The sequence below is a fragment of the Siniperca chuatsi genome, linkage group LG12, assembly GCF_020085105.1.
Source record: "Siniperca chuatsi isolate FFG_IHB_CAS linkage group LG12, ASM2008510v1, whole genome shotgun sequence".
Taxonomy (NCBI): Eukaryota; Metazoa; Chordata; class Actinopteri; order Centrarchiformes; family Sinipercidae; genus Siniperca; species Siniperca chuatsi.
The window spans coordinates 10,486,428-10,511,951 of record NC_058053.1 but is presented as its reverse complement, the minus strand read 5'-3'; the positions used below and the strand labels follow the sequence as shown (position 1 = coordinate 10,511,951).

Here is a 25,524-nt window from a genome sequence, read left to right as displayed (position 1 = left end):
AACTATAGACTATAAAAGAATTGGAGACTTGATTCATAATCTTAAGGAATTGTTTGAAGCTTCAAGAAGTCAGTGTACATAAGTACAGGAGCTGATAGGGATGATGTCTTTGGGTCTAACACAAAGCTGGAGAGTTGTTCAGTGTAGCACTCTTGAAGTGCATTCTAGTTTTACAATAATTAGTCTTCCACTCCATGTGAATTTTCTCCTTCTAGTGTGAGGATGCTGCAGTGAAGAATGGCTAATTCTGGTTTGCAGAAAAATGGGCTCTGTACAGTCTTTCACCTAAAACAATACGGTAATGCAGAGTTCTGCTATCAGCCAGCTAACTGACTGGGGTTCAGTGTTAATTACCAGTGTGTTCAGCTTAACTGAGATACTCAGTAAATTGTCCCCAGGTGGGGAAAGAATAGGCTATCTTCATTTCTCAAAGCTTCAGTTGAGCTAATTATGATGGTGTGTGTGTGTGTGTATGTTCATGTGTATCTGTTTAGAGGGTGTGTGTGTGTGTGTGTGTGTGTGTGTGTGTGTGTGTGTGTGTGTGTGTGTGAATATGGTGCTTCAAAGAGCTTTGTTAGCTTTCTCTACTCTGTATAGTTTGTATGTATGCGCATGTGTGTGTATGTTTCCACATTCAAGTAAGGCGAGACTAGAATTGGCACATGCTGAAACATGCAACTTCCAAAGCCAACAGTTCTGTTAAGTGAGATGTGCTGCGTTATAATGATGCCATCTATCACTCCCTTCATCTCTCCATTCCTTTATCCCCCAACTCCTCCATCATCGTCTCTGTGGCTTTATTAATTTAACCCGGACTATTTATGGGCCTATAAAAACAATAAGGAAAGAGAAGAAGGGTTTTACTGGCACTACAGACACTTCCAGTGCATGGGAAAGATGAGGAAGCATGTTGAGCTAGATGGTGCATTCCACATTACTTTCAATTAATTGCACTAGATTCTTAACATCTGGTTAACATTGGAAGATGTTTTCATATATGCAATATGTTTTCTGACATATCACAGCTAGTCTGTTCGATATTTCAGAACATAAGTGAAAATTAAACCTATCTATATGGGCTGCCTGTTGGGAATGGGAGGGACCAAACTGTGTCTGTATACCCACACACAATGCAATGATTTTAGAAATTATTGTTATAGAACTATAGTCATATGAGGAACTCCAGCACAATGTGGAACCTTCACAAACTGCTTGTACTTTAAAAAGTTATCTGAATTTAAATAGATAATAGATGAGATTCTTGTCTATAGTTAAAGGGTTTCTCAATGGCTGATATGGGGGAGTGTCAGAAAAAAAAAATATTCAGGGAATGAATGATGAAAAGTCCTGGAGTTGATTGCATGAACATAGCTGCTGTTGATAGTTACGGTATGTGTAGCTCACCAGCATTCAAGTGATTCACAGCTGACTACCTGTTGCCAAGCAACAGCGAAATGCCACACAATTCGCAATCAGAGCTCTGGGGAACGTCCACTGTGATTGCGGCCATATGTAGAATCCATGGGAGATGCCTCTAGCTTTAAAAAAAAAAAAATCATACTTTATTCTATTAATATCAGGGGGGTTGCTTTGTCAGCTAGCTCTATTGATCAAATATAACAGCATGGCCACTCATGACCTTGCTGTGAGTGACTATGCAGCTATTGGTGTCCACAACCTGTTGCCTATTGGACTGTCCTTCCAACACTGTGTGTCCTACAGAGTGTTTGAGGCTCAAGGAGTTTAGACCCCAAGACTCTTGTCTTGGGGGCTGCTGTCAATGAAGAGTATGTAACACACACTATAGACTAGTCCATATGGGGTTGTAACATGCTCCTTTTGGCTCATTTGAGGCTAAAAACATGGGGCCACATGAGGGTGCATGGAACTCAGGGTCCCCTTCAATGGGAGGCCACTCAAACATACTGTTGTCAAATGCAATTGAAGACTGGCTACTCTGTGTGATTGAGCAGTAGAGGATGAGGGAGAATGAGATTTAGAGTATGATATAAACAAGTTAGTTTGTACTGTACAGGTATTTATTCCCACTATTTTAAGTCCTACACAATGTATATAAAATAAGTCATCTAAAAGGAGTGCAGGGTCAATTGTGCATGCTTGATGAGCTCGATAGAGTCTATAAACATTGTGAACTCTGTGCAGCTTTCATATGTTTGCATACATGTAACCATGCAGCGTTCTGCATCTGCCTGCAGTGAGAACCCTTCACCAGGTTTCTTTTTAATGATGGACTGCTCTGGGTGGCTGTTATTGGGGAGAGTGGGGGTTATCACTGTGCTGCAGAGTGAAATACCATGTGTGCGCCCAGCGGGAGAACATTCCTGCTGGCCCCATGATTTCCTCAGGTCATTCATGCAATTCTCATCCCCACTGTAATGGCATTGTCCTGGGGCTCAGCCGCCAAGCCAGGCCCCCCACGCTTCAGCCTTTGGCCTCCCTGACAGCACTGCCCTTCAGCTGCCTGTCAACCACACCGATCCTGGGGTGGTTGATGGGAGAGTGGGAGGGGTCAAGAGACAGTGACTGGTGCTAACGCTAGATTCAGATCATTTAAAAACCATGGTGAAAATGATTTTAAAAAAATGCTTTTCTAATACAGTAAATATTACCTTCATGATTTCTTCTTTCATTAGATGCTAAAGAGGAAAATTTTTCGTACAACCTGGTGGCAGAGAAAAGACGTACTCAGTTGCATTTAACCATGAAATGCTTGAACATTTTTAACTGTTGTGTTCAACGGGACTTCTCTTTTGAGTGTCTGCATGCTTTTCACACCTGGAGAGCTGAGAGCATGTTTTAGCATTCACAGTGTTTGGCACTGAGAGATGCAATAGATTAGTGTTACAGCTTTCCGTGGAATTTCTACAGTAAAGTGGCAGTCACATTACAAAACAACACCTCCTTCTACCATTTGTCTGTTGTCACTTTAGTTTGTTATACGGTGAAGATACATGGATGAGGCTGTGGGAGCCAAGCAGAGGAACACAGTAGCCAGTGCCATGTAAAAAGGGAATCTGCTGCATTGACTAAGTGGATGTATGGAGTGAAAGCAGAGGAGGAGGGAAGGCATCTGCCACTACTTATCAATTCAACAAAGAATATGCAACACACATCTTTTCTCAAAGCTTTTCTCTCTCTTTTTTTCTCTTTCTCTCAGCATAATGCGTGTGTAAAAAGGGCTGTTCATCATTATTCAAGGACGGAGCTGATTAAAGGTGATTAAGCCCTGCCCATCCATCACTCTCGCCTTTCAGCCTGTCACTGGCCCCGGTATTAAGGGGGACAACAGTGCATGTATGTGTTTGTGTCTGTGTGTGCGAGAGAGAGAAAGAGAGACTGTCATCCAGCTTTGTGTTTTTCCAAAAAAATGTTGCCAATAATAATTGCTACTAATTGCAAATAATTTCTCAAATAGAAAGAAACAATATACTTGGCTCCTTAATAACGCTTCCTAATACTAAAATAATACACAAAAGCATTCAAATTGTGGTTTGATCTTAAATGGGCCGTGGCAGTCCATTCTTTACCGAACTCTTTAGCAACCCAATGATGGATGTTCACTTCCCCTCTTTGATGAATGGCGGCAGTGAGAGCCTTTCTTGCTCTTGCCATTCCTCATAACATTAACCTACAGTAACGCTAACAAATGATGTTAGAAAGAAAGGATAATTTTCCTGAGCAAGAGTTAATTGACAGTTAGTCACATAGACAGCTAGCCTTTCAACAAACTGTATAGACCATGGGAAGAGAAGAGTTGGACCAAAATGTTAATAACCATTAATTTTCATGATGCAATCGTAATATGATTTTCCAAGGATTGGAAACAGAAACGCAGCGTTAGACTCTTCCTGGGGCGGGTAAAGCTTCTGAAACAGCATTTAGACCATCATGGGACGCTATAACTCTCTTTCTTTTTAAGACGGGGTGAAGCAGGTTTCATTGCAGGTTTTACAGAGTGTTAAGTTTCACTGGCTGTGGTCAAGGAGGAAGCTGTGGATGATACAGACTGGCCAGTATCTGATTTCTATTAAAAAGCCAATATTATCTTGACAATGTGAGCCAGCTATGGTTTCTGCTGCCCAAAGAAGTGCTTCTTTGATTGGTTATCAGACATGTGTGTTTGTGTGCTTGTGTGTGTATACTGTATGTGTACTGATGTTGACGTGACACAGAGGCAAAGCTTTGTATTTAACTCAGTTTGTATTGTTGCTTCAGTTCTCAAGAAATAATAGCTCTATCAGTATGACTAACTCCGTATACACACATCCACACATCCTGCTTTACAGCATCCAAGAATGATAATAATAGAACAAGGCAATGTGTGAGATGAACAGTTCTCAATATGTGTGCTTATGCTTGAGCGTACCATTTTGGGCACAGTATGGGTGTGTGTGTGTGTGTGTGTGAATGTGAGCAAGTAAGACTGAGCATACTGTATTTGCACACAACAGCAACTCTGGTGAACCCTATAAGCATTGCTTTGGGAGGAAAACGACTAGAATCTGGTTATTTAACTTTTGTTTCCCACTGCGATGAGGTGGGGCTCCACAGTCTCTCACTAACGTTAGCTCTGCAGGGTGCCACACTGGAAATACACTTCTGCTGAACCTGCACTTCTCTAAGTGTCTCAACCCCACCACCACCAAACACCCACTCCACTGCACCCCTAAGGGCACAAAGTCACAGAAATGTAACTTTAGAAAGTCATGACTGAGTCATTCTTGAGCAAAGGTAATACATGAATGTGATACTCCAGTTCTTTTTGTTGTTTCATTTAATTTGTTATATTTTGACTTTCAGATGCCAAAACTAAACCAAATTATTTATACCAACCGTTTGTGTTGTTATCTCAGTTAGTTCAACTTTAATTTTTCACACCTTCATAGGATGATACAATTTTTTGGTGTGTATTATACTATCCTCGTCCCTCCTTTTTGTAAGGCAATAAAATTAGAATAACAATTGTGATCTTAATCCAGCATCTCAAGAATACAACATATGGCCGCTCTATGGCACTACATTGCTGAGTTGATTCCCATGGTTCACATGGTTTCCATGGTTCGTTGCGTGTTGTTTCAGAGCTCTTATTAATCTCCAGAGCATCCTTGGTTGTGTGTACGTGTGTGTGTGATTTGTGTGTGTGTGTGTGTATGTGTGTGTGTGTGTGTGTGTGTGTGTGTGTGTGTGTGTGTCTAAGATTAGTTCTGGAAGTTTGTTTTGAATGGACCCATGTGAATGCTATCCATGCTTACTTCATCAGTGTGACTCATCACTGCACACACACTATGCACACAGCGTGCCTATGGTTGTACATAGAATGCTGTCCTGTATGTGTTCATGTGTGTTTGATTTGACTGTGGCAGGTGTGCATTTCTGTGAACATATTTGCACTCATATGGATCAGATGTAATATACAACAACACATACTCAGTGTTAACAAATATCACTTCTGATATTTAAAAACACACAAGTATAGAAATAGTAATGATACGCATTAGCACTTTAATTAGTTTTCACCCTTGGATGTGTATGTGTGTGTGTGGTATACGCTGCAGCAGCTGAGGATGATGGGAGAAGGAAAGGAGGAACCAGAGTAGAGGTGGGGAGGGTGGTAATGCGAGAGTCTTGATGTGTACTTGGATTGTGCCAGGATGTCTGGCCCTGTCCATAGTTCACCTGCGCTGATCTGTCACACACACACACACACACACACACACTCACACACACACACACACACACTGCCAGATGTGGGTGCACGCATGCATGCAGCAACACACACACAATCACACACTTCCTGAGGGGATTGCATGTATACATACATTCTCTCTGTAACACACACACATGCATAACTTACACCTACATCACAAGACGCTGATTTAGAGAGGTTTATCTCTCTCTCTGTGACCCAGTAACCGCTAAACCTGGGTCGTCCCCTCCCCCCCATTCTCAGCAGTAACACATGGCAGGACACCCTGTGGTGAGGTGTGTCAGTTGAGGAGTGATTTAGTGCTGCTCTGCCCCAACCACTGCTGAGACACCTGCCCCAGGAATCCTGCTGCACACACACACACACACACACATATTTCTATGGATACGCACAGATGCATGCATTTGTACATGACGGACACACATTCATATAGTAGTTTAGCACTACCATAACCTCGTAATACACTGATAGTCCCTATTGCCTGAGGAGCCCCATTTTGCTATTTCCGCAAAGCATTGCATACCAGCTCTCAGTGGATCATGAACTGTGGAGTTCAGTTATGAATTCCAGAATATTCTCTGGCCACTTAATCCTTTCCAGACGGACCTGGGACTGTCCCAAAATGCATTGGGTTCAAGAGAGGGAAACACCCCTGAGAGTTCACCCCCACCAACACTGATCGCATTGTCACTTGATTTCAACCAAAACATATAACTTATATTGTTAGCCATTATAGACCCAATAGGCTTCACATTGTAGGCAAAGCAAATCCCAGAACTTTGGGGAACAGATATTCCATCGACCACCAATTACTGTAAAATAAGCTTCTTTCATCTATGTGTGTAGCACAGACTTTGTAACAGGCCAGACTGAGTTGAGGATGTGTGATTTAATGTTTTTTATGTATAAAGTTGTGGTTAAATTGTACAAAAAGATTGAGCCACCATGACAACTTCGAAAAGACAGTTAAAGTATAAATATCTTACTACTATAGGACAACAGCTCAATCCAATCCAATGTGTACATGACTACATGTATATTCAACATAATATGATATAAAAGGCACTTTCTAGTCCTTTTTGTGCCAAGTATCTTCCATGGTAATGCGCTTAAATTCTTTCCATCCAGCAGATGTGCTTTTCCATGACAACATTATAAAACAATTAGTGGCTGCTGTTCCAAACAACAGTCCAAGGAAAGTAACAAATAATTATTCACAAATGTTCATTTGGAGGTCTTGCTCTTGTTTTAAACTCTTCTCTTTTGTTTGCTCTCACAAAAAAATGCCACAGGTTAGGAACGTCACTGGGGAACATAACAAGGCATCAAATGAGTTATGGCTAATTTGAATGCACAACTGCAGGTGGAAGGGGCTTTGACATTGGCATGGAATTGTGAATGTGATTATTATTTTGTTATATGAAACCTTGATCAAATTGCCTTTCATTTTGGGCTTGGGCTACACAGAGGAATTCTCAGACCTTAACAAATAGATTCTGACCTTCTCGCTTCTGTCAGAGATTCATAGTGTGGGGTTCACTTTCAAGGTGAGAACTAATGAGATTCATGTGAAGCATTTGGTTTGGTGTGATGTAATGAGATATGGTAAGGTGTGCTAATTTGCAGTATGGTATAATATGGTTATGGTCCATTGTACCTTTGATTGGCTGAAGAACCAACCAAGTTTTTTTTTTTTTGTACTATCCCATACAGGCTTTTTTAATATAAGGAAAGGCAAATACACCTTTAGAATGCATGAACTGAAAAAAAAGGTTTTACTGAGTGTCTTAGAAACAGTTTTAGCTTCAGACAGTGGAAACTAAAAGTGGATAAAATCGTTATGGATCATATCCCCCCACGATAGTTTATGTTACTTCCCATAGCAACAAATGCAAGCCAGATGTTGGAATTTCAGACTGCAGAGCACCAGCGTTGCCATTATTTGTTTCAGAATGAAACCATCTATAGTCCACACAATATTCAATAAGAAAATCAACAATAAGATGTGCTGAATTAGGGACAGCACAGAGAGAGGGTGAGTGAGACAGAAAACATGAGACGGTGCAAAACTGATATATATTTATAAACGAAATCTCATCATGCGATAATCCCCCAATGATGATGCTTGGTAAAGACAAGAAAACAACAGCCAGGAGTTAATGAACTAAATGTTTCTATTTTCCTTTAGTTTTCAATTTGTCCCAACATCCATTCTCCCATCTGGGTGGTACAGATCCATTTGGGAGTAACACAGTGGGTAATATGAAAGCCAGGATGTCATGTTGTTTGAAGTGAGAGGAGCCTGGGGGCTCTTTAGCATATGGCAGTAGCCACGTACTGAGGCTCATGTGTAGGTGTCTCTCAGCAAATGCATATACGTGTGTGTGTCCTTCGGTCGTCCTCAGGGGCTCCAGCAGTGAAAGTGATCTTCCCTAGTGGGCTTTACTACAGTTTTCTACCCAGACATCAGCAGGTAGCAGGTAGGTCAGTAGTATGCCAATTCATCTGAATTACAATAGACACAAGAGGGACCTAAAACTGCAGTTAGAACACAGAAGTCATATTAATAAGAGATGAAATCAATGAGTTTATTCACAAAATGTAAAGAGGAGTCACAGTATACTGTAAGTAAAATGTAGCTTATGCTTACATGCAGTATCTTTCAAATTGAATGGAAAAAATGCAGAAATATATGGATTTAATTGTGGAAACGCTTCTGATATCATTGCTAAAACCCAATAAAACCCAAGATGATGATTAAATGAAAATTAATTTGCATCTCATAAAAATTCCAGTTAAGAGTTTCCAATATACCATTGTACTATTTATCAGTTTTATAATATGTTCTATATGTATTAAAACATATTTAATGACATCAGAGTTACTTGTGTGTGCTGTCTTGCATCAATGTGATCATAAAAGTGCCTAACATCAATTTCTTTGTGTGCTCCGTCGGCAAGACTGAGCACAATGAGTGAAGTGGGTCAACATCACTGTGTGTGTGTGTGTGTGTGTGTGTGTGTGTGTGTGTGTGTGTGTGTGTGTGTCCAGCAGCATTGCAGATGGCCTATTTTCTCTTAAAGTAGAGAGTGTGTCCTCTATGGCACAGGTCAATAAAACTGTCCCAGTGTTGCTTGTCTCTCAAAAATGGGCACAAAATGGGACCTGGCACACACACGCAAACACACACAAATACAAAGACACATATTTACTTGAGATTGAAAGATGCATATGGAATTGGAATAACTACCTAGAGCACTCTGCTTGTATGTTGCCCCCCCGTTCCTCGTTTCTTCCCTCTTTCCTCACCCTCTCCCTTTTACCCTTTTCCCATCCAGCCATCTATTCATTCATTACTGTATATAGCTATTCATCTATCCACCTATGCATCTGTCCATTGCTCAGTCAGATCCAAACTGCTTACACTGGTTGCAACACTGGTAATGTCATTAATATCAAGTTTCCCAGATCCCAACAAGCCATAATACATTACATTACATCTTCCCATCACAAAATATGTTGTTATTCAGTGTTCTCTCACAGTGAACCACTGCTGATGATAAAAACTTTTGTCTTTGAAGTATTTCTGCCACTTTAATTTCAAGGATGACAGCAACACTGTAGGTGTGGTTTTGATTTTACTGTAAAGAGATGATGTTATGGGACTGCTAACAGAACGTAAATGCACTGTAATTTATTGCTTATATATAATAACATTACTTTAGAATTTCATTTTAGTAGCAATGCTTGTATAAACTTGCCAATGGAAATCCAAGCAAAGGATGGAAATCTGTTTGAGTTCCACATCAATTTTCCCATATCAGCGTGGAAATGGTGACATGGTTGCCACTGGCTACTATTTTCACACATGGGATTATGGTACAATGGTCTGTCCAGCTCTAAATCACCAAAATTGTGTGTCTGAATGTGTGTGTGGTGTACATGGCTGGTTATTGGTTGTATTCAGCAGCACAATAGTCCTGTAAAGGATGAGTGGAGGCAAATGGGTTTAAGGCCGGTTAAGTTGTGCAGCGTGCGTTTCCAGGGAGTGTAACAGTGGAATGTGCGTGTGTGTGTGTGTGTGTGTGTGTGTGTCTGTGTTTGGGCAAGTGAGAGGGCATGACGGGGTCAGAGTCATCTTCAAACACAACACAGCGCATGCATATACACACAGATACACACACACATACTAGTGTGTTGGATTTGTAAAAATGTCAACAGTGGTGTTGGTACTGTGTGTGATGGATCAAGACAAATAGGTTTATTGTTAGTGTGTGTGTGTGTGTGTGTGTGTGTGTGTGTGTGTGTGTGTGTGTGTGTGTGTGTGTGGTTAGTGGTTATGCGTGGGAATGTGCTAATATGTTCTTATCTTTTTGATTGTGATTTCTGACTCTCTGTCCCTCTCTGTCTCCCTGCTCTCAACCTCATTCATCCTCTCGTTCTTGTCTCTCTCCATCTCCCCGTTTATTACACACACATGCGCGCATGCGCGTGCACAGACACACACACACACAGTTTAGGGTAACAAAGTGATCAATATGACACTTTCTCCCCCACATCTACAGCAGTGAAATTAACATCACCTCAGTGTCTGTGTGCTGGTTGTCCTGGATTTTCTTACTGACCTGGCTAACTTCTGGAGTGTGGAGCGTGTAGGAAACAGTTATTGCATCCTTGATGGATACAGCAGGGAGTTGATCCATGCCTCTGCGTGTGTGGAGTTTGTACAGTACTTGCCCTGTTTTGCCCCAGTTTATTGTCCTTCACATAACAGCGGCTTTTCACACACACACACACACACACACACACACACACACACACACACATGCTATTTTAATAAAATTGTTATTTATCTCTCATGCTCCATTTCTTTAGTTTTAAGGAAAAACATGGCATGTGGCATCCTTCCATACTGCCATGATGGAATTCTATATATTAAAAAGAGATAGTTGTACTTTTTAAAGTGACTTGCATTGAGCTTGTTATTAATAATAATGCTAAAATATGTACTTTTACTTCATTGTAAACAGATGGACATTTTAATTAAATCATTAGAGGCACTCATATAAGGTGACAGTTTTTTTACATTACACAATCTTTTATATAGTACATGGTGGAAAATTGCCATAAATCTGAAATTTAAAAGTATCTTGAGAGTCACGTCCATGCCCCTCAAGGTTTTTATTAGATTTAAAGGGTCTCAGGCTGACACCACAGTGCAGCAGCTCAGCAAACAAGTATGTTCTGATAGACATCTAATGTGTTGATTCTGCTAATTTCCCCTTGAACTGAGCAGAGCTCTTGTGAATATAAAAGAGAGAGGGAGGTAAAAAAAGAGAGTTCAGTCGCCAGTCTTCGTTATCACCAAGGTTAGACTGATATATGAAGGCCAATATTTGCTACAATTAAAATCTAATTTAATGCAGGCAGCACACTTTAGCTATGGTGCTTGTCTGATAATAATATAAAATTAACCACTAACAAACTTTTCATCTGCTGCAAAATAATTGTGTTTGATGTCGAACAGTAATTATAGTAAATCAGTATGTTTTTGGAAAATATAGTGTGGAAAGATTTATCATTTCACAAACAAACACAATATTGCAGGTCGCTTAAATCATAAAACCTTGAGGCACGCAAAACACACACACACACACAGTATTTGGTCTATTCGTGTGAAAATGTGCATTGTGTGGCTTGGAGTGTTTTAACTTACAAATATGTTTCTTTTCTGCTTTCCTGTCTGCTACAGTACATATAATGTAGACCTTCCTCACCTTGCACTTCGTCGCCCTCCTCATCCTCCTCATCCTCCTCCTCTATTTCACCTCCTCATCCTCTCCTCCACCTCCCTTCATCTTCCTCCACTTCCTTTCGTCCTCCTCTTATCCTCCTCATCAGGCTGCTTTATTATGCAAATCAGTGTTGGATCAGATCACTTAATTAAGCTTTGCTGTGCCAGTTTGCGCGTGCACGAGCACACACACACACGCACAAAACACACTCTCACACAGACAAACACATGGCAACTTTCTTTCACACAGACATAAACTGCTGGTGGTTGTGTGGTACAATGATTAGTATTCCGGACTCTGAATCACACACACACACAAACACACACACACACACACACACACACACACACACACACACACGCAGTGAATCTAAGCAGCAGAAGAGTCTCTTTGAGTGTGTATAGATAAACAGACTTGAATAGCGGGGTCTCTCCAGGCCATTAGCCTGCAGTTAGCATCACAAACTCCAATCTGGCCCTTCACTGCTCAGCTGATGGAGCCAACTGCTTCATTTATATGGCTGCTGAAAATGCAGTTTATGAGGTCATGGCAATTGATCTGGTGGCCCATTTTTAGTTGCTTTAGTGAAAGCTAGATGAGCCCAGTTGCTAGTTTTCCTAGAGCTAGTTTATTGCTAATTTTAGTGAGAAATTTGAACTGAAACTGAGGGAGCTTTAAACTTCCAGAATCATAGGATCAGTAATAGCATTTTGTTAATTTTTTAGCCATGTCATTATATAGATTTGGCTTTCTTAGATGGAGATTAAAAATCTCCATATGCACTATTGTATTTCGTAACAGCAGCCAAGAAATTTAATAGGCAATTCCATTTTCACAAGTGTCAATGATGAGCTCATTCTGTGAAACAGCGCAAGATTTCTAAGAGATTACAGACTTTTCTTTCCTTCATCATTTACCCTTAATCTACAGAATGTGCCAGTTTCATAATATTCCAGCTAGAAGTGTTGAATTTGAGCAGTTACTGAGAATTGTACAGAAGTAGAGATCTCTAAAATATCAACAAAGAAACCATTAAATACTGCTGATGCTGCTGCTATATCCCAACCTGATCCTTCCTTTAACTTATGCTGTGCCAGTGCAGGACTGAAACGACCACAATATAAAATCACCAGTATTACGACCTTAAGAGCTGAGAGCCTATAACAGGCCTTTGTTATATTCTGATTAGCTTTGGCAGCTCTCATCACTGTTGCCGAAACTGAATTACTCTAAAGGTTTAGTTTGGGTAGTTAATGTGTCCTGCAGTTGATGGATACTGGCTCTGGAAACTTGCAGATGTACAGAATCACTTCTCTGCTCAGACTGGCAAGCAAAAGCACATTGGTCTGCCATACTGACATATGAATAAACTCCAATATTGTTCCCTATGTGACTATCATGGCAAATGACACAATAATTGAACATAAGAAAGATGGAATGCGTAGCAATTTGCCCCAATACAAAACCTATCAATTTTGATGATTGCCTTCATTTATATTTCTGACAAAAATGAGTTCATTTTGTCGGGTTACGGACATATTAGCTTTAACAAATTGATTGTAATTCAGCATAATGGATGTCTGTGTCACTTTGCGTGTTAGAGTGAGATAGTCATGAAATGGAGTAGGAGGGGCCATGTTAGCCAAAATACGTTCTGGCCCTCTCACATACATACATTCTCCTTTCACATACATATATTTTCACTCTCACATTAATTTATTTTCATTTTTACACCCACACATTTTCACTCTCATATTTATATATTTTCACTCACACATTCATGCATTTGCTCTCATATTCATATATTTTTACACACATTCATACATTTGCTCTCATATACATGCAGTCAATGTATACATTTATTATTATATATAATATATGTATGACCGCCCATCTACGACAAAGGCTTTCAGGAGTTCAATTGGAACTCGCAAACCGCAAGTCTGCTTCTCTCTTCCATTGTTTGTTCACATAGAGCCTAACGTTAGCTAGCTGTCACATGGCCGGCGCTAGTTCCAGCAGGTTTCTGCCAGACCAGCATAACGTCAATTAAAAGTTAACTTTAACCAGCCCGGGTCTATGTGAGAAAACAACGGCAGAGAGAAACAGACTTATTTGCTGTTTGAGAACTCATGGACGCCTTTGCCGTAGGTTTGCGTTGATGCCAGAGGCTTAGAGAGGACGAGGGGTCTGCTGGTTCAGGAAGAATGACGTTCTGTATATAGATGTAAATCACGCTCTCTCCTTGCCCCGTCGCCTCAGACCAGACCTCGAGCTTCTCAGCAAATCACAGCGTGATAAATGAGCTGCCATCCATTTCCACTATACTCTTTCTCACATATGCATACATTCTTCTCTTACATGCATACATTTTCTTCTTACATACATATATTATATATAATATTAAATGTATACATAGGCTGTATGTGCATGAGAGCAAATGTATAAATATGTGTGTTAAAATATGTGAATATGAGAGCAAATGCATGAATGTGAGAGTGAAAATATATGTATGTGAAAGGATAATGTATGTATGTCAGAGGGCCAGAATGTCTTATGGCTTGTAGGGCCCCTCATACTGGAGCCTTCACTATATCAATGTGTGTTTCTTTTTCAGTGACATATGTGCTTTTTATTAAGGCTACCGCAGGGTTAAGTCTTTCAGATTTTTGAAAGGTAATACAGATGACAATATTTCAGTATTGTAGCTGCTAGTATCTAATATTTTGTCTTTAAATTTTGAAAAACATGCCATAAATCCTTGAAACAGTATTTATTACTTAAACTCTCCGCTGGTATTGATATGGTAATGATTGGTAATAATTGTTTTGTTGAAAATGTAGCTATGGTTGCATTTTTATGTAGTTTCTCATTAGTCAGCAACGTTACTGAGTCATACCATGATGCACTATTTTTAAACAATGACATACAGTAATTATTAGGCAGTGAAAGTTTCCCACCAAAATGTACCATGGTTTCATAAAAGACTTTGACCTTCTTCAGAATTCTGTAACTTGTTATTGGTTGGCCCAAAGGGGGGGTTCATGGCAGGGGGCGAGATGTTTACTGTTGCCATGTTTCCAGTAACATTACAAGTGGCTCCGGATAAGACCGCCAGCCAAATGCCTAAGCTGTCAAAGTAAATAACTTTTCCATTTCAAAGAGAGCTATTCCAATTAAGGAAAGAAGGATGGAGGGAAAGAAAGAGAAGGGAAAGCCACAGAAAAGAACTGGAGGAGGGTGGGCAGGATGAAGGGGAGGTGGAGGCAGAGGAAGATGGAAGGGGAGGGGAGAGGGAGTGAAAGTCATTGGGATCTTGTTGGATTGAAAAAGAAAAGAGGCGGAGGTCGTATGGAAACAGGAAATCAATTGCCAGGTCGTTGTTTTTCACCGGCTGTGTTTGCAGCTAGACTGAACCTTAAAGTGTGTGAGAGAGAGAAAGCGCAAGAGATGGAGACCAAAACTGAATCTTCGGGTTAGGTTGATACACAGATAGGGTCAAGGGCAGAGGTGCTTTCCCACTTTCCCTGTGTGACACCAATCAATTTACAAGTTACGAGCAAGGTCAAGAGGATGTGAGAAGTACCGTGTTGAGTGTAATCTTCGGCCACGTTTTTTGATGATTGCAGTATATTCTAATAATAGCTTACGCTTCTAATGAGATTATAATCATGTAATGGATTTTGTGACTCCAAATCTGCTATAATTTCTTCACACAGTGACCGTGGATGTCTCGCTAAAACATTTTGTGTAAATGAGCTTTAGCTACCAATCACAAACACATTCCAGGTTCCATTTTAAAACTACCCATCAAATTTTGAAATATCTTTGCTTTAGAATCACTAATATGGACAATAAATGTTCATTGTTGTTGCTAATGTCTTTGAAATTGGTCTGATTTAAAAGATGCACAGTAACAAAATCCTGTAACAAAAACATGTCATAAAAAGAGGGACTGCATGTGTCCACTAGACCATCCAGCAGTCATGTTAAATATTGATGAGGGTGTCCTATGACCTAGACTATTGATAGAGCAAATTGCAGCCCCAGTTATTTTACAATCACCATATCATGTGTCTGCTGCAGCTGTGTATGTCTGCACATGTGTCTTTGTGCATGTGTGTGTGTGTAGATGTAAGTGTGTGCTGCTCTTTAAAAGTGAATGAAAATATTGTGTTTCAGTTGTCATTATGTAGAAAGTAGCAAGACACAGCGTTATACCCCTGTGAGTGTGTGAGGATTTGCAAGAATTTCAACTTGAATGCATGTTTGTGTGTGTGTGTGTGTGTATCACAAAGGACTACTTACAGGGACAGTGATACAGTCCTTACATGCTGTTCCTGCTGCTGTTATTGATTTGAAAATAAATAAAAGATGATTCAGGGGAATAACCTTCATATTTTTCTCTTCTGCAAATATTATTTTCTATTTGTCAAGGCAGTGATCCTCTTGTGAAATGTGTGTGTGTCTTTGTATGTGTTACTTTCACACACACACACACACACACACTCACACAAACACACACTTTTAATTAATCACACATACTCTGTCATCTGTAGAGGTGCTGAGTTTTCTCTCCTGGGGCACACACACATGCTACCACACACAGTATCATACTATCCACTCATGCCCCTGCACACCTACTGTTCTCCTCTAGATGAGCAGTTAACCTCCTGCAGGCCAAATCTGATTTTACCATCAGACTCTGTCAGAGCTTTTTATCCTGGCAGACACACAGGAACAGGACCTTTATTATCCTTTTCCAACTGTTATAAAAATATTTTTAGGGTTGCGGTCAAGAAAATACAACATATCACTATACTGTCATATGAAAACCTCATACCGTAAGTGCAGCTTTGGTTATTAATTTTTGCATTGAAAGTTTATGAGATCCTCTCTGTGCCTAATAAGTTTCACGGCTGTGTTACGCACTGAAAAGTCCCCATATATTTTTTACTTTCAAGTGGAAATGAGGCTGTTTTTCTTACGTTTGTGGAGTGTTGACTTGCCATGGTGTTTCGTCCAAGTCTAGTAAGATGTTAAGTTCCTCCAGCAGTTGCAGAGGGCCAAGTCTTTGTGATATTCTATATTTTGCTTAATATAAACAACTTAATCCACATCTCAAAATAGTCCCCAACAAATGCAACATTTACTTTTGTGAGAGTACTGTTTGCTGACAGTGCCCAGCTGTTTGAGGAAATAACTTTGAAAATAGAAATGAAAATATGTATTTGTGACCCATTTTAAAAGAGCTACTTCTTCACTAGGAACCGATGGGCTTGGGGCTGAGAGCCACAGATGGTTTTGGAAAGTCCAGACTTGACAAGACTAAATTGTCTTGATCTTTCTTATCTCTCCTAATCTGTGTTATTCTCACAGAACAAGAAAAAAGCATGATCCATAATGCAAAATTCTAAAAGTAAATAAATTCACATATAAATATGACTTGGGACATCTGAAAATGAAAACAAAAAAAAAATCTTGCCAACAACTTTCCCTGTGAATATCTCCATAATTGATTAGATTGTAATCCGCAGTGAGATCGATGCCAGGAGTTAGTACATACGGTAGCTAACGGGAAACAGATCCAGTTGGACTTCAGCCAAGTGCTTTAACTGTCCAATGAATATAGTGAAGCCATCTTTGTTTGGTGTTATCCAGGGGTGAACTGTTAGGGGCATGTGTGCTCTGTCAGAGGTTGTTTATAGGGATCAGACAAAGGCTCAGCCTGCCACTGTTATGAGATTAATTCATTTAAACTTTTGTCTGTTTATCCACACTTCTATTTTATGTTCCTTGTGCATTTCTGCTGACCCAGTAGTTATCTCGTTGCTTCTTTCACCTCATTGGCTGGGAGTGCAGGCTGTCAGGTCCAATTTCCTGGTGTGTCATCCAATCAGGGTGGTCTGTTTTTTGTGTGTCAGCAAGTGTTGTGGTTGTCATTCCATTAGTAGGATCATATTGGGCTGTTTAAACCCACTTCACATTCTATTACTCTCTCACACACACACGCATGCAAATGGGCACGCATATATACACACACACTGTAAAGGGAAGGTAGAGGAGTATTTAGTACAGCATGGGGACCTTGGTGTGCCAATGTCAGTGGTGGATATGGCACTAGTATCAGCAGTGTTGGCTTTTGCAGAAGTGTGTTCACCACTGAGATCTGTCAGACCTGTTCTGCTGAGCCCACACATTCTGCTGGCTCACTGCTATTGCTGCTAGCCATCTTTTTAATCTAGTGTGTGTGTGTGTGTTTGTGTGTGCGTGAGAGAGAGAGAGAGAGAGAGAGCGAACAAGCTTGTTTGTCTGTGTATGTGTGCAACAGTATCAGATTACTGTAAATATTGTTTGCATTTTAATAAAAATATGGTCTCGTCTGATCAGTGTCATCAATCATATTAAATCGATATGATTCAGTTTTGGGTGATTGGTTAATTGTTACTGGCCATTAATAACAAATTTATTACAAAAGCAAATATGTTTGTGCTAATAAGTGTAAAAAATAGTCCAGTATTTCACAGAAATACTATAGTTAAATAATAATAAAATAAATAAATAATTATAACATAAATATAAATTAACAAATAAACATGATAAACATGAAACATGTGCACATTTGCTTCTTCTTAAACAGGCCATATTTTTTCCAGAGCACCTTCCACTATTTGTGGCAATTTCTTGTCACAAATAGTGAATCTTGCTGTATTTTTATCTACAGGTGAAAAGTAGCACCACACCACGCTGCATTTCCTTTCTGCCATTCTCTCACAAGTTTGATGCAGAAGTGTGCGACTGTGCACGACTGGGCGCTCGGTTCTCGTGTCACATAGGTTTCCACAGTCATGTGACACGGGCCAGCTAAATATGTCAGGGCTGTTTATTGGCACAAACATTATACAAAAGTACTGAAAATGTTTTGAAGTGATGCAACCACCCACGTTTTGTATCTATATAATTTTATTATCGATATCAAATTTGAATATAAAAGTATCGGTCCTGCAGTATCTATCCAGCCATCCCTGGGCAGAAGGGGCAGTAAAATGCCTTTACCATCATGGATAGAGACTTTTTGTAGGCTTAAATGCTTAGTATCCCATCCTCAAGTCTAGATAAGAGGACATGGTTTTCAAGCTGTGATAGAGGAGAAGAAAAGAGTAGAAGCTAAATAGATAGAGAAAGGAGAGAAAAAAAACAAAAGAGAAAGTTGGGTTGTTTTTTTTTTTTCTTCTGATCCCATCCCCTTGATCTTCCTTCCTACATAGAGGCACAAACACACTTACACATGCAATATACTTCACACAGGTGGAGTGTCACCCTACTTGCACAGATTGCAACAGATTTGTGGCGAGTAGGAGTTAAAAGAGCTGCTGAGTGCAGATTTAATACCACAGATATTTAAAGAGAACAGCCCTTTTATCTGAGGGGACAATTTGCATTATTCATGTAGTGCCTTCTGAGAGAGGAAGAGAGAGAGAAATAGAGACAAAGACATTTCAGAGAATTATTGTTTTTTTACCAGCAGTCAATGGATTCTTGTTACATTAACAGCAGATTTACATTCAGTCCTCTTCTCACAGTTTGTTTAGGGGGGTGCGTGTGCGTGTGTGTGTGTTTGAACGCATTAAATGATGCCCATCTTTCATTTCTTACTTGCTCTTGTTGCAGGTGCTTTGATGAAGAATCCAGCTATTAAGTAGCTATCGATGTGCTGGTTCAGCATGACACTCATGCATCTGTGTGTTCTTTTGTCTCCAGTGTGCAGGGCAGGCTTCTACAAATCTACGCTTGGGAATATGGAGTGTGCAAAGTGTCCGCCTCATAGTTTCTCTCACCATGAGGGGTCGCTGCACTGTGGCTGTGAGAAAAACTACTTCCGTGCTGAGGGAGACCCTGCCTCCATGGCCTGTACCCGTAAGTGTGCTTTTATACCACAGTTTGTTCAACATTATTTTGACCAGAGAAGCCCTTCATTGTGGTGTGGGAGGATTTTTCTCATTAGCCCATAAAACATGCAATGAAACCTGCGATGCTAAAACCCATTAGTTTGGCTGTCATTAAGTTTTAGCGTCCTATGATGGTCTAAATGCTTTCAGATGCTTTTCACACGGAATCAATTTAGCAGAATACTATGTTAGTCCATGCTAAATCTTCAACATCACAACATTATTGTTATACACATACCTATGTACACAACACAAAAAGCTATTTGACGAAAAGAGCTATTCAAAGAGATGTGGATATACATTGTATATATGCAAATTAAATCCAGAAGAAAATATAGTTTTTTTGTACTGGTTCTCCTGTAAACAGTCTAACAGTGTTTACAGTGTATTTTTCTAGTTAGTGGGATCTCATTTATAGTTGGATTCCTACACATAATACAGTTAAAGCTTGTTATAATAGTGTTTCCCAATTCACCAGTAAAAAAATAGCTTACTAATAGACAAAGAGCGTTAAAATTCCTTATTTATTTAAAGGTCACCAAAGCCACGGCTGCCCAAGAACTCTTTATCACCTTTTCCACTCCCTGCGTGATTCTCTTTTGTCGTCGTCTGATGCAAATGGGTTGCAGATGCAGATGCAGATGCCTCATGCAAGCCTTCCAAAATGCATTCCCCATAAAACTATAAATCATTGCATTCCCTGATGTCAAGTTATGGATACATCCGTTACTAAATGGTCTAGGAAGAAAAAAAAATCTTTCACCGTGTGGAGAACAGTAGAAAATACAATTCGACGCCCACAGCCACAGACAGAATCCTAATTAGAAAGACAGTCACGGCAGGTCCCTGTTGTGATTATCTCAACGCCATCTTGTCAACTAGGCAAATTTCACCTCACTGGGACAGATTGAGCGACGCAAGGGCTGCAAATGAATAGATAAGTCGTTAGAAGATAATGATCATGATTATACTGTTAGCGGTGTGATAGAGGTTGTTAAGAATTTATTCTGGAAATGTGAAAATGATGGCAAGAAAATCTCAGAGGGCAGGAAAATGAGAACAAAAAACTCTCTAAAAAGAATACTTTCAACTGTATGGTATTTCCTGCTGTATTCAACATGAGACGTTTCTGTAACAGCTGTCTTAACAGTGTATAAAGTATAGTTCATCTACTCCCAAGAATTCAGTTCCACCAATTAAAAATGCATCAATGCATTCCCTACGTCCCACAGCACCGCCTCCAAATTAGCACAAAAATGCACAAAAAGTGCTGGTCCGCCTTGCTGATCATCACCATCACTGTAACTTGCTGAAAGACGCTGTGAAATCACTTTTTCAAATGTGAAAGTTTTAGCGTCTGCTGACATCTCCAGTGATAAGTAGGAGGCTGGAAAGAGCCTAAACAGAATTGTCAATACATAAATCCCTTTGTGAGGGATTGGAGATTACTCACACATCCTCTGTTCCTACACACAATAATTCATGTCACATGTTAATCTCGATGTCAATGTATTATTTTGACATTTGGAATTAGTATATGATTGCCTGCATGTGTACATGTGCATGCCTGTGCAGGTAATATCTTATATGAATCACAGGTCCAAGAGTTTAAAGTGGTCAGTGGAGTTTGCTGTGTAGGTGAGCCAGAGTACTGTCATGGTCAGATTAGGATCAAAGAAAATACAGTCTCACTTTTATGAATACACAGAGTAGGGTGACATATACATTCTTATTAAGGGATACTGTTGATGATGGGATAAATAAGGTGTTTTCTCTGAGGAGGCTTTCACTGTGTTCACCTACCACAGGGGACTATTCATTAGAAAAGGAATAATAGTTCTGACAGTAGATCTTGACAAATGATTTGATGTTTATTGCTAAACTAGAATTGGCTGAGAGCCCCTTGAATGTTAATGCTGATCTCAGTGGTTGAGAAAGATTTCACGTATTATGGGGATGTGCTGCCTGTTTGTACTTATAATCAAATGTGCCTAATCAAATGTAATTTTGATGATAGTGACTGGACATCCAATTCTTTGCATTTGGTGATTTCTGTTGGGGCTGAGGTGGAGACTTTGATATGAAATCATACAAACCCATAAATTGTGTTATTTTTTCATAAATTTGAATGGTACTGGTAATTGTAATAGCCTTATGTAATAGCCTACTACATTGTTTGCCCCTTCAGTGTGTGTAATTGCATATTCAACTCTTGATGAATACACATTAAATCAGTTTTATTTCATTTTATTATACACTTTCAATTACAAACTGGTTGTGACAGATTATTTAGTCTAGGGGCTTCAGAGTCATGTTAGATGTCTTACAACATTAGACATGTCTTTTAAGAAGTCTTCAGTTTAGATTTGTGAGACTTGCAGATCCCCTGTTGTCATTTTCATATATTCTTTACAGCTGAACATTTGGTGTATTTTTCTTTAGATTTCTCTCTTGCACAAACACAGTCAAAGGCAATGATTCAGATTACCAAGACAGGAGCTACGCTTAGTTTGGGAGTGAAGTAAATTCTTGTCAAGTCAAAAAACAATGGACTTTATCTCAAGACACAATCCACTAAACCCATTTCAATCTCTTTCCCTCCTCCTCCTACAAGTTCTCAACAGTTATTTGGCAGCTTTGTTTTGTCCTCCATGTAATTACAGGCATAGCTTTGATATAAAAATCTGGAAATATTCAGAGAGATCTGTTTGTAATAAGATGTTTTTACTTTTATATGTCATTCTGACAGAGACTATTTATTTTTGTGAAAGAGCCTGTGCCATGCCTTTCTCTTCTCTTACTGATCCAGAAACAGAGAGGCAAACAGGCACATACTGTATTACATATACAGGCTCATATTAACACAACCCTGATATTACACTTTACCATAATTGAACTACAATGACAGTGTATACATTGTACAGCACGTATTATAACAGTTCCCTTAAATGCAAATCTCCAAGTACGCTACTTTTTCAATTTAAAGACCCCATGGAATGGAGATAGTCTTTCCGGATAACTGACCAGTATGCTCTGCCTTACTGCAACGGCTGTCACTATGCCCTTGGACAAGGCACTTGTCAACTCCCATTTGGTCATTGTTGGGCAGCTTCCAGGTGTGAATACATATACAGTACTTATATTAATATTGTTTGAGAAAACTTTGCTGACAGATTAGACAACTGTGCATTTTTAAGAATTTTCAGTACACTGGCTGTAACAAAGCACAACATGGTGTTGTCTTCTTCTTCTGTATTTTGTATAATGAGAAAAGTGAATTACTCTTGTTCATCTTACATTCTGTGGGTACTGTACTTGGCAGCTGAGTGTGCTGTTAAATCTAATTTCATCGAATGTCAGTCTGCTGTTTGAAGTTGACACTACTTTTCTTTCTTCTATGTCCTTTCTACTACTCACCTTCCTTTCACTTACCTTCCTCCCACCCAAAACCTCTCTCTTTTCCTATGTATCCAATGACCTCTTCCTCTTCTTCCTCTTTTCACCTCCATCTCACCTCTTTTCTGTCTACCAGGTCCTCCTTCAGCACCTCGAAATGTGATCTCTTCCATCAACGAGACTTCAGTTATCCTAGACTGGAGCTGGCCCGAGGACAGTGGTGGTCGCAGGGACATCACCTTCACTGTCCTCTGCAAACGCTGTCGTGGTGTTGCTGCTAATGGCAGCAATGGTGGGAGCCAGCGTTGTGAGCCTTGCCGGAGCAATGTTCGCTTTCTGCCAAGAGCCAAGGGCCTCCACAACACCACAGTGACGGTGGCCGATCTGCTAGCCCACACTAACTACACGTTTGAGATTGAAGCGCAGAACGGTGTGTCATCGCTGGCACCCAAGATGAGGCAGTACGCCGCCGTCACCATCACCACCAACCAAGCCGGTGAGATGTCACAACAGATGGGTAGATGGATAAAGGCATGCACTCAGATAATCAGGCAGACATACTTTACAGGAATAACTTTAAACCACAAGTTATTTAAGTCCAGGCACTTTAGAGAGTTGAAGGTGTGTTTGGCTTGAAATCCTGTATACACCTGCCAAATGGCTGAGGACTACTTCCTCACAGGTAGAGCTGAAATGATTACTTGATAAATAGATTAGTCAATTGACAGAAAATTAATCGGCAACTATTTTGATAACTGATTAATCATTTGAGTAATTTTTCAAGCAAAAATGCCAGACATTTGCTTGGTCCAGCTTCTCCAATGTGAGGATTCTTTCTTTGTTTTATATCATAGTAAACTGAATATATTTGGGTTTTGACATTTTATAGACAAAACAACAAATCAATTAATCAAGGAAATAATCATCAGATTAAAAAATAATGAAAATAACTGTTAGATGTAGCCTTACTCACAGGGTATCTGGAAAATCATGAATATAAAGCAAAACTACACCAGTATTAAAAACTGTTGAGACCTAAACTATTACACAACTTTATGTAGAGAAAACAATTGCAAAATGTACCACAAAACACTATGCTGAAGGCCTCTGTACTTGCTTGTTTAATCTTGATTATCTTAATCTTGACCATCAGCTCTACTGAGTTACAGGCATTTTATCCTCTGTGCGTCATTCAAACATTGATATCACTCAGAAATAAAGGTGTAAATTGTTGTGAAATCGCCTGAGAAGTGACAATAGAGTCATGAGTCATTGAGTCATTTCAAGTAGGGTATATAGCAAATGATTGATAGTGGTCTTCTTCAATGACACATCAACACAAATGCCTCCTAAACCTCTTTTTATCTCTACAAGTCCTGGATTAAATAGTAGGGTTTCAGGATTTTTTTAAGGCATGATGAGTCACATTATGATCTTATCTAATCCACTCCCCCGATTCACTGATTGGAGCATCTTCTGCTTGAGCAGCTCAATTGTTTTCTAGATGGAATTTTCATTAAACTTGCAAGATTTAGGCTGACTCTGATTTTAGTCAGGCCTAAGACTGTGAAGTACAAGACCACAAGGGTCCAGGCACTATATGTATGGGCGCATGGTACTCACAGAGGAAGAAAAGTATATTTTAAATCATGCTGTGTGCAATACCGCAAGTATGTGAATAAAATAGAATAATAGCTACCTAACACATGGATAATATGCCATATTATCCATGTGTTTAAGTACCTCTCTCTATACTGCACCCCCTTTCTCTCTGTCCCTCTAAATATCCTTATCATATACTACGCTAGCCTATAGTTTATGTGCTCCAAACATATGCACTCCAACCATCAGCCCGGGACATTTACAAGGCGATCCCAGGCCGCTATTCTCTTGTTTAACGACCAGGATCAAATGTCTTCCTGCACCACAAAAAAAAATCTCATCCTTTTAACAGACACTCTTAACGTGAGGATGGGCTCCTAAAACTCCCATCAATCCTTTATACAGAAATCTCTCCACACATCCAGTCCTTAGAAGAATAAGAAGGCAAAGGGAAGTGGTGCTGTGAAATTCCAAGAGTAAAATAAATCTAGCTGCAGTAGAAAGCGCCAAACCTCAGAAATCCCTGACTCTAGTGAGGAATGCGCAAAGGTCTCACTGTGATACATCAATTAATTCTTTTCCCGCTCCCTTCACTGTTCTCTTACACAGTTTGCCTTTGTGTTGATCTTTTTTTTATATCTGCAGTTCAGTGCTTTTTTCCCTGTTTTCCTCTCAATCATTATTTCTCTCTTTGGTTTTCTTTTAACTGTCTCTGTTCATCTGGACACAGGATCCTTTATTTCTACTTGTCACTTTCCAAATCCACCCCACACCCAGCTATTATCTTCTTCTTTATGTGTTTCCCCATTGCTCTGTAGGGCTTTTTCATTCCACACTTTGGGAGGTGATTTAGCACTTGAATGGTTTTGGAGCAGAGTGAACATACATAAGTTGTCATACAGCGAGGTCAGACTTACACACTCCAGCTATCAATGATGATAGGAAAATGGCAAGAGCTGTAAATTTGAACAGAGTGGTCGGAGTAGGTATGTCATGAAGCAATGTCCTTCAAGCCCTTTGTTTGTTGTGAATGCAGACATGGCACCTCCTTGTA

General features: G+C 39.8%; 1 protein-coding gene across 6 annotated transcripts in view; it reads left to right on the top strand.

The window, feature by feature from the left end:
• Nucleotides 1-25,524, top strand: part of epha3 (eph receptor A3) — a 100,716-nt gene that overhangs the window by 31,771 nt on the left and 43,421 nt on the right. For all 6 annotated transcript variants that reach the window (XM_044216945.1, XM_044216950.1, XM_044216947.1 and 3 more), the window contains 2 exons: nucleotides 19,285-19,440; nucleotides 23,005-23,364. In XM_044216945.1, the coding sequence (XP_044072880.1) occupies nucleotides 19,285-19,440; nucleotides 23,005-23,364 (516 nt within the window). The remainder of the gene's footprint in view (nucleotides 1-19,284; nucleotides 19,441-23,004; nucleotides 23,365-25,524) is intronic.